The 9,702-nt window shown below is 42.9% G+C and overlaps 1 protein-coding gene across 1 annotated transcript in view; it reads left to right on the top strand.

Annotated features, from left to right (window-relative positions):
• Positions 1 to 742: 742 nt before the first annotated feature.
• Pik3r3 (phosphoinositide-3-kinase regulatory subunit 3) overlaps positions 743 to 9,702 on the top strand; it is an 80,992-nt gene continuing 72,032 nt past the window's right edge. The window contains exons 1-2 of the mRNA XM_021660605.2: positions 743 to 1,382; positions 1,672 to 1,781. Of these exons, the coding sequence (XP_021516280.1) occupies positions 1,676 to 1,781 (106 nt within the window). The 5' untranslated portion in view covers positions 743 to 1,382; positions 1,672 to 1,675. The remainder of the gene's footprint in view (positions 1,383 to 1,671; positions 1,782 to 9,702) is intronic.

Raw genomic sequence — 9,702 nt, 5'->3', positions numbered from 1 at the left:
TCGTCTGGACGGGCGCGGCCCCGCCAGCGGGTTCGGCGACCTTTGCCGTCTCCGGTGATTTAACACCGGGCTAGGGGAGGGCGAACGCGGCAAGGTGAAGAGGCTCGCGGGGAGGAACTCTGCCCGGAGACTTCCAGCGGAGCAGAAGAGCGCGCGCCCCGCCAAGCGACAGCGCGCCCCGCTCCCGCTCCCCTCCCCTCCCCCGCGGCCAGTCTCCAGGCAGAAGAGTCTCGCGCCAGCCCGTCCTCCCCCTCCCTCGTCCCTGGTCCGGGCGGACCGAGCCACAGCGGGAGCCCCGCCAGTCTCCGGGCAGCCTGAGCCCCCGAGCGCTCGCCCAGCCTGTCAGTAAGCGCCGTTTGCGCCTTCTTTCTTCCCCGCACCCCCTCCTCTTTCTCCTCTCTCCTTCCCCCCCCCTTCTGCCTTTGTCCCGCTTGGTAACCGGGGCCCGACCAATCGCCGCCTCACCGGCCGGCGCCGGCTGCCTCCTGATTGGCCCGCTCGGGGCGCGCAGCCGTCTCCGCTCCTCAGCTGGAGCAGGGCAGACAAAAGACGCAGGCTCGGGCTCCGGCAACCGGGATCAGCCAATCAGCAGCCGCCCCCGCCTCCCGGCCGAGCTCGCGTGCGCCCGGCTCCGACTCCTGGCGAGCGGCCAGCGCCCGGGCCGTACCATTCCGGGCGAGGCCGGGGGGGGCCCGGACAGAGTCGCGCCTGAAGAGTCGGCTCTCACGGGGTGACGGGCAGCGTCGGAAGCCGAGGCGGAGGGAGCGAGCGCGAGTCCGTGTCCGGCGCTCGGCGGTGTTCGCGCGCTGGGCTGGCGCGGGTGGCGGGACGGCGGGGCCGCCGGCTCGTCCCCCCTGCCCGGCGCGGTCGGCGGGGCCCTCGGCGGGGGTGGCCGGGGGGCGGGGGAGGAGGTCCCCTCCGCGCAGTTAAAATGAAACTCTAGTGGCTGGAGCCCGGGCAGAGCGTGAGGGAGCCGGCGCGGTCGGGGTGGCGTCTGCTGCCCGCGCGCAGCCCGGCTGACTGGACTCTCCGGCGGGTCGCCGTCCTGAAGCTGCCGACCGAGCCCGAGTCCCGGTCCCTGAGGCACTCGCTCCCCGCAGACCAGGGGACCCCGAAACTTGAGCGCACCCCCCCTCTGCAAGCCTTTGTCACTCCCCAGCCCTCTCCCAGCGCCTTCTTCTCTGCTCTTCTCTTTCTTTCTTTCTTTTTCCTCCCCTCCATTCTCTCTCTCCCGAAGGACACAAAAGTGGCTTCCGCTGAAAGCTCAGGCGGCGGCTGGAGCTGGTCCCTCCGGAGAGCGATTGTGTGGGAGAGGATTTTCGGGGAGCCGCTTTTTAACACCGCCGCTCTCTGCCTCTCGAGCCTCCCCGTGACCCTCGGAGGTAAAGACCCCGGGGCTTGAAAGTTCGGGGCGTTTTGTCGGGTGCCGTGGGAGGAGAGAAGGGGAGCGAGCACCTTGTTCTCATCCCAGTAGTTGGCTGGACTTGTACTGGCCGTTGGAAACCTCCAAGTGTATTTCCGTGTGGAACTTTTGCAAAAATATATTCAGATTTTTAAATATCAGATAAACGATATATATATATATATATACACATATATACACACACACACATATATATATATGCTCTCTCTCTATATGCTCTCTATTTTCTGACGACCTGCCCCTGACAGCGCGATGTACAATACGGTGTGGAGTATGGACCGCGATGACGCAGACTGGAGGGAGGTGATGATGCCCTATTCGACAGAACTCATATTTTATATTGAGATGGATCCTCCAGGTATTTGGGAGCAAAGTTTTAATTTAATTTATTTTTTATTTTTTATTTTGGGATGGGTCTGATTTGTGTTTAACAAAACCCCGGTGATGTTTTCAGGCCAGAAGTATTCTTGGGTGCGCCAGGTTCGGGATGGGGTCAGATTGCAGTTACAGCTGCAGTAAAACTGCTCTGGCTTACACCTTTAAAGTTTGCAGTTAGGACCCTGGTCTATTGTCCTCAGAAGGTGGGGGTGGAGGGGCTGGAGTGAGGGTGGGAGGAAAAACCCGGCTTTTGGTTTTGCCATTGCATGTCATTCAGGTTTTTGACGGCCCTCCACTTTTTTTTTTTTTTTTTTAATAATTCAAGATTTTTACGTGCAAGGAATGTTTTATAATCCATGCTTGAAGACAGTCTTTCTCTTTGTGGGAATTCCTTAAAGTTTATACTTTAATACAGTTGTCTGATTTGGTTCGTTGTATTTTATCTTGGTTAACTTCAGAAACTGAGTTGCCTTTGTGATTATTCATTTTGAGACTCCGTGTCTCTCTCATAGAAACCAAATGCCGGTTAGTGATTTTCACGGATTGGGCGGTTGTATTCATTCATGGCCTTAGTCTGTGTGTGTGTGTGTGTGTGTGTGTGTTTTAATTTCCTTCTATGCATATAGCGTCTTAGGTCTGCATGCAGTATTTTATTACTCGTTAATTAATTTATGGTGATTTAACTTAATTTTGGGGAGAGAATTGATATAATTTCGACTCTTACAAATAGAGAGAACATTTCTCTTCCCTGTGAATGGGATATAGACATATATGTGATAGGTTTCTATACATGTACGTGTTAACTGTACATATAAATGCATTTTTATTAGAGAGCTTTGTCTGAGGCTGAGATATTTCATGTCTCTGATAGGGTGGAAAAAAGAAAGGGAAACAAAAAAGTTTTTTTTGTTCTTTAAAGTGTGGTTCGTTTTATGGTTATTATAGGTGTCAGATATTCAAATCTTCTTTGCATTTTCAGACAGTGCTTTATGTAATGATTTTGAGTAAGCAGAGGGGCCTTTGTGATTCTTTCTTTTTGAGGATGAATTTGTTGTCTTTTAAAATGTGTTATAGTTAAGCTTACAGAATAAAGTGTTTCAGTAGGGAACCTCACTTATTCTAAGACTATGTATTTTTGGAAACATTTGAAAGGAATGGAGTCCATGCAAGTGTAATGAAGTATAAATGTCTTACAGAGGTGTGTAGCAATTACTTCTTGTGTCCTTGTGAATGGCAAGTTATCTCCTTTAAAAATTAGTGCTAGTGTTAAATGATACCTTAGAAACTAACACTAATACTGAATAATGCTTTTTTGAAAACTCTTAGTGATCGCTAAGAGTTTTCCTCTCTTCCTTTGTCTTAGAACTGTCTTGGTTTACTTTTGTAATTGTGGTTGTAACCCAGAGGCAGCTTTCCAGTGTTTTGTAAAGTTTGTAGGATTTGCCACCCATCTATTGTGTGTTTTCCCCTTTGTTTCCCCCAATGGTAAAGCATAGCTTCTGTTAGATACATTTGTCATTCATATGTTCAGAAATCCAGTATATCACTGACCGATCCTGTAAAGAATAAATGATGCTATTTGTATCTGTAGGGATTATGTATTCACATTGCCTTAGAATCATGCTGGATCATAGAGTATCTTGCCTTCCAGTCATACAAAGGGAATTTGTTGGGCGGGGAGTTGAGTAGGGAGGAGGGGAGAAAATGAAGAAGATACTAATGATTGAAAAATTTTAATCTTGTAGAGAAATATTGGTCAAGTTGAGTTGAATATATTATTTGTTTATTTTTGAGATTAAATCAAAACAGTATAGCTCAGGCTAGGCTATATGTGGTCTAGGCTAGGCTCTCAAACTTACATTTCTCCTGTCTCATCCTCTGAAGTGCTAAGAGTATAGGCATGTGCCACTATGTTTGACCCCAGAAATAATTTTTCAGAAAGCTATTATAATTATACAAAATGTGGGCTTTAAGATGGATGTATAGAAAATTCTGGTTCAAATTGAAATAAACTTTTGAGTTTAAGATATTTATTCTTGAATGAAATTCTGCATACTAAATATTAAGAACACTGAAAATACATTTATGCTATTATCTTTCATTTTACATCCTTACTATAGAGTATGGTTGCTCCTAATAGTATATCAAAAAGAAACTTCTTTTAAATGTGCTGAAACATTGAGTGTAAGGTGAATTTCTTTTCTCCTTTTTTTGGGGGGCGCCACTAGATGGCCCTGTGTGGTGAAGAACTTACTATGTAGACTAGGTTGGCCTTGAATTCACAGAGGTCTACTTGCCTCTGTCTCCCAAGTGCTGAGATTAAAAAGAGATGAGCTATCACACCTGGCCTAAAGTAAATATATATAATTTTTTTTTGCATATGCATTACATTTTCTCTTTATTTTAATTTTCTTGTGCCAGATCATATTTTATTTAAGGTATCAGAAACCATAATAATGACTATAGAACATCTCTTCAACTACCGGTGAGGGAAAAACAAAACAAAACAAAACAGCTAAATAAGACATCTCTTGGCTGGGCACAGTGGCTCACGCCTGTAATCCCAGCACCTGGGGAGGCAGAGGCAGGCAGATCTCTGAGTTTGAGACCAGCCTGGTCTACAAAGTCCAGGATAGCCAAGGCTACACAGAGAAACCCTGACTCAAAAAACCAAAAAGGAAAAACATATATCTCTTTTTTGGTAAAAGCAAGATACAATGATATTTACTTTTTTTCTTTGAGAGTTTTATATAACATGTTTTGACCATATTCAGTCCCTCCTACCAACTATTCCCAGCTCCAACCCCCCTTTCCTACCCATCAACTTTTGTATCCTTTTTTGAAAATAATATGAATGTCAACTTCATTTTGTGTGATAAGTGAATATGTTAAACTATGTTAGAATATGTTGAACTGTGAGTAAATTATCAACAAGATAATTGACAGCATGTTTATATCTTGTCTTTTTCCTAACCTGCCAACTTAACAAAAGTTCTTCCTTCCTGGACTGAGTGAAAGCTTATTGTTTTCCCAGTTTTGTTCTGTCCAGTCTATAGTTTTTGTGGGTGTTTTGCTTGGTATATGTCTGTGCATTACATGTGTGCCTGGGGACCTCAAAGCCCTCAGAGGGCCTCAGAGGGCATTAGAACTCCTTGAGCTGTCGATGCAGATATGAGCCATGCTGTAGGTGTTGGGAATTGAACCCCTGGTCTTCTGGAAGAACAAAAAGGTCTCTTTAACTGCTGAGAGGTCAGCTCTCTAGTCCCCAGTCTACAGATTTATTGTTATAATATCATGTAATGATTTACCTTAAAATGATACAATGATAAATCTTTTAATTTCTTTAAAAATCTTCCAATGGTGCTGGGTGTTGGTGTTGGTGCTGGGTGTTGGTGTTGGTGCATGCCTTTAATCCCAGCACTCTGGAGGCAGGTGGAGCTCTGTGAGTTTGAGGTCAGCTTGGTCCACAGAGTAAATGATAGAGCAGCCAAGTTTACACAGAAAAACCCTCTCTCGGAGGAAGAAAAAAAAAATCTTCTAATGGCTTTTTTTGCCTGTTTAAAAAAAAAGCCCCTTTGCATATTAATCCATCTTTTTTTCTTCTTCCCAATTTTCTAGACCATTTTTTCTCCCGGGGTCCATCATAGCTTTTATAGTAGCTTTCCCCCCCACTGTTATTTGAATGTACAATTTTGTCTTCCTATCATTTCTAATGGTCACTTGTCAAAATGTTATATATGTTTTGAACTCATATCAGATGTCTTTTTCCCCCAGAATATATATTCCCTGATACCTTTGTTAGAAGACATCCTTCCCTTTTCTTTCTTTCTTTCTTTTTTTTTTTTTTTTTTTAGAGTACTTCTTAGATGAAATTTATCATGTTTAAAGTGGCTATAGAATTTGCTTGTTTGTTTTCAGTGCAGGTTTTCACTGTGTAGCCTTGGCTGGCCTGGACTTGCTTTGTAGATCAGGTTGGCCTAGAACTCACATCAATCCACTTGTCCTTGCTTCCCCTGAGTGCTAGGATTACAGGCATATGCCACCACACCTGGCTTACTACTGCATTTATTTATGTATACTTTGTCCTATGGAATTATCTTCCTACTTGGTTGGAAGAGACTTAGTTTGTTTAGAGCCCTGGAAGTAGTAGACAATTTAATCAAAGTATGTTGAATTAATAGATAACTAAGATCACTGTTTCTTTCTAGATTTAGCCTTTTTTGCTTAAGGTCCTTGGTCACCTCATTCCTTGGCTATTGTAGTAGCCTAATTTTTGAGTTAGTTTATTTATTAGGACCCTTAATTGGAATAGTATCAATATTTTGTATATTATGTTGATTTTAGTCTGAACTATAAATACAACAACAAAAAAATTTACCTGTTATTGTGTTAAAACTATCTTCCAAAGATCTTTCCCTCCAACCTATCTTCATCTTTTCTTATTTATTTATTTGTTTATTTTAGGGTTTCTCTGTGTAGCCTTGGCTGTCCTGGACCTTGCTCTGTTGACCAGGCTGGCCTCTAACTCAGGGATGAAAAGATGTGTACCACCACTGCTTGGCTAGATTTCTAGTCTTAAGAATTGTGTCTGAACTTGAGCTGGGCTTAGTGGTGCACACCTCTACTCCCAGCACTCAGGAGGCAGAGGCAGGTGGATCTTTGTAATATGGAGAGGTGGCCCACCAGTCACGAACACTGGCTGTAGCCAGAGCTATATAGTCCGTCTCAAAAAAAAAATTGAATTCAAATGGAGCTTAATGTATTTTTGGAAAATCTATTACATATATCTATCTGTCTGTTTATCTATCCATATATCCTCCCTCCCTCCCACTCTCCCTCCCTCCCTCCTTTCTTCCTTCCTTCCTTTTCCTGTGTATGTGTGGGAGCAGGAGTGCCATGGTGTGCCATGGTAAATTAGATGACAATTTATAAGAGTTGGTTCTTTTTCTCACCATGTGAATCCTGGTGATCAAACTCTGGTTGTCAGGCTTGGCAGCAAGCACCTTACACACTGAGCCGTCTTTGTGGCCTGGGTTTCATATTTTAATGTTCTTGTATTTTCTGGCAGTTGTACAGATACTGTTTACATGAAATGTAAAACTACCTTTGAAATGTTAAGATTGGGCTTAGAAATATAATTCAGTTATTAGAATGCTTGTCTCATATATAGAATACCCTGGATTTGATCCCCAACATGAGGTAAACTGGTGTGGTGTGTGGGTGTGGTGATACATGGCTATAATTCCAGGTAGAGACATAGAATATCAGGTTGTTAGGAAGATCACAGCTACACAGTGAGTTGAGAGTAGCCTGGAATATGAGATCTGTCTCAAAAAAAAAAAAAAAAAAAAGAGAAAATAGTATCAAGAGCTAGGGTTGTGGGCTGTGCTGGCAAGATAAATCATTAGGTAAAAGCTCTTGCTAGCAGTATCCAGCCTGATATCCTGAGTTTGGTTCCCAGAATCCACATGGTAGAAGTAGAAAACTTCCATAACTTGTTTCTGACTTCTATGTGTACACTCCAGCACATGTGCACCTACATATACATGTGGGGACACACACTAAATAAATAAATGTAGAAGAGGAGGAGGAGGAGGAGGAGGATGAAGCTTATTTAAGCTGGGTGTGGGGATGCATGCCATTACTCCCAGCATTTGGGAGGCAGAAGAAGGAGGATCTCTGTGTTCCAGGCTAGTATGGTTTACAAAAGGAGTTCCCTCCTTTCTTGAGACAAAGTCTATTAATGCACTTGGAGCTCACTAGTTGGGTGGGCATGTTGTGGCCCCCCTCCTGGGGGACTACAGAGTTCAGCTGCTTTTATGAGGTACTGGGAATCTGAACTCAGGTCCTATAAGTGACTGAGCCGTCTCTCAGTCACTCAGGCCTTATTTGTGTCTTCTTGTCTCAATATCCAATGCCAGAGTATTTTGTTAAGTCTTTTGTATTCAACCAGTTTCATTTTGTGGCTTAAGTTTTAAAATGTTTATATTTAATGGAGATTTATTTTAATAAAGAAAATAATAAAATGTACATTACTTTTAGTAAGATTTTCTAGTTTAGATTGAAGTTTGTTTTTGGAACTAAGAAATTAGAAATGAGTATGTGTTTTGGAGTTGTTAGTTTAGTTTTATAATGAACCAGGCCAAATGGAGGCTTAATGTTCCCAATGTATTGTTATGCCAGTTAGCTTTGGAATATGTAGAATTTGACATGTGATAATGTAAAATCAACTATTAAACCCTATTAAAGATCATTTTCCAATTTTCTTGCTTATATGCAGAATATTTGTTGTATCTGCATATTTAAAGATTTATTTTTATCTGTTTGGATGTTTTGCCTAAACATGTGTCTGTGAACCACATGTGTGCAATGGTCTCAGAGGCCAGAGGAGGAGGATCACTTGTTGCTGATCACTTGGAGCTGGTGTTTTAGAACTACCGTGTGGGTGGGTGCTGGGAATCGGACTCAGGTCCTCTGGGAGAGCAACCAGTGCTTTCAGCCATTGAGCTATTTCTCTAGCCCCTGATTGTGTATATTTGTAAGTTTATATAAAGTAAGAAAATCATCTGTTTTAATAAAAGGGTCAATAGTAGTGTAAGTTCAACCTATGAAGTTGTACCATTGTGCATGTCCCTTGTCAGTGTGAAATCTACCCTATGATCTGGTGTTGGGGAGTGAAAACAAAGCCAAGGTCAGTACCATCCACCATTGTCTAGCCCTGAGTACCTAGAACACATAGCTGTGTGATCTTGAATTGTGTTAAAATTTTAATTTATTGATATTATTATTATTGTTGTTGTTTTGAGACTGGGTCTCTCTATGAAGTTCTGAGACCCACTTGCCTCTGCCTCTGCCTCTGCCTCCTATGTGCTAGGATTAAAGGCATGTGCCAGCTTGGTCCACAGTGACAGCTCCAGGACAGCCAGGGCTATTACACAGAGAAACTCTGTCTGAAAAAAACAAAAACAACAACAAACCAGAATTTATCTTTCCATGTAACAGGCGTCAGGGTTTGTTGATTTTAACTGCTTAACAGTGTCAGTAAAAAAACCTCCTATTTTGTTCAACTCATATACTGCTCAAATGTTCCATGCTTGAGATTAGTTTAGTTATTAGTCTAGTAGTAAAATGGTTGCATTGATTCTAGACAAACTCACACACAGCTTCTAAAAGAAGAAAGACATCTGCTTCTGTGCCTCAGTTTTCAGAGAGAAGACTCCAGAAACCTTTCCCGGACTTCTTTCTTTTTTGCTCAGAGTCAGGTCATATGCTAGTTCCTGAACCAATCACTATTGATTACCCTTATACTAAATGTGTTTCTGAACATGGAATGGTGTTGGGTACCCCTAACGCATACTATAACCTGAAGGGAGTCTGTTAGGCAGAGGAGGAAATGGATGCCAGAGGAGCAGTCAGCAGTGGCTATGATTTCAAAAACCATAGCTTTCTTCAAGATTATTTTTGTATTGTGCATAAAAAGTATTAGGGAGTTACTTGTTCCCCTTTTTTAGAACTAAAATTTAATGATGAGAAGCCCATTTTCCCTTTTTAAGTGGAGTTCTTAAGGCCAGATAGTATGTATTAAAAGTTAAAGAAAAGGTCGGTGAGGTGGATCAGTGATAGGGCATTTGCTACCAAGCCTGATGACCTGAGTTTGATTCCTGGGATCCACATGGTAGAGAGAGTTACCCTCCAACTTTCACACTTGTGCTATGGCTTGAGAACACACAAATCAATAAATGGGTTGAGGAACAAAAAGGGGAGCTGTGAGAGGTTGCTCAGTGCATAAAACGCTGCTGTGCTGGCCTTGTGACATGAGTTTGATCCCCAGGACCCATGTAGAGGTGGAAGGAGAGAACTGACTTCATAAACTTGTCCTTTGAGCTCTACACAAGTATTAT

Source organism: Meriones unguiculatus, chromosome 3 (assembly GCF_030254825.1).
Source record: "Meriones unguiculatus strain TT.TT164.6M chromosome 3, Bangor_MerUng_6.1, whole genome shotgun sequence".
Classification (NCBI taxonomy): Eukaryota; Metazoa; Chordata; class Mammalia; order Rodentia; family Muridae; genus Meriones; species Meriones unguiculatus.
This window is presented reverse-complemented; position numbering and strand designations above follow the sequence as displayed.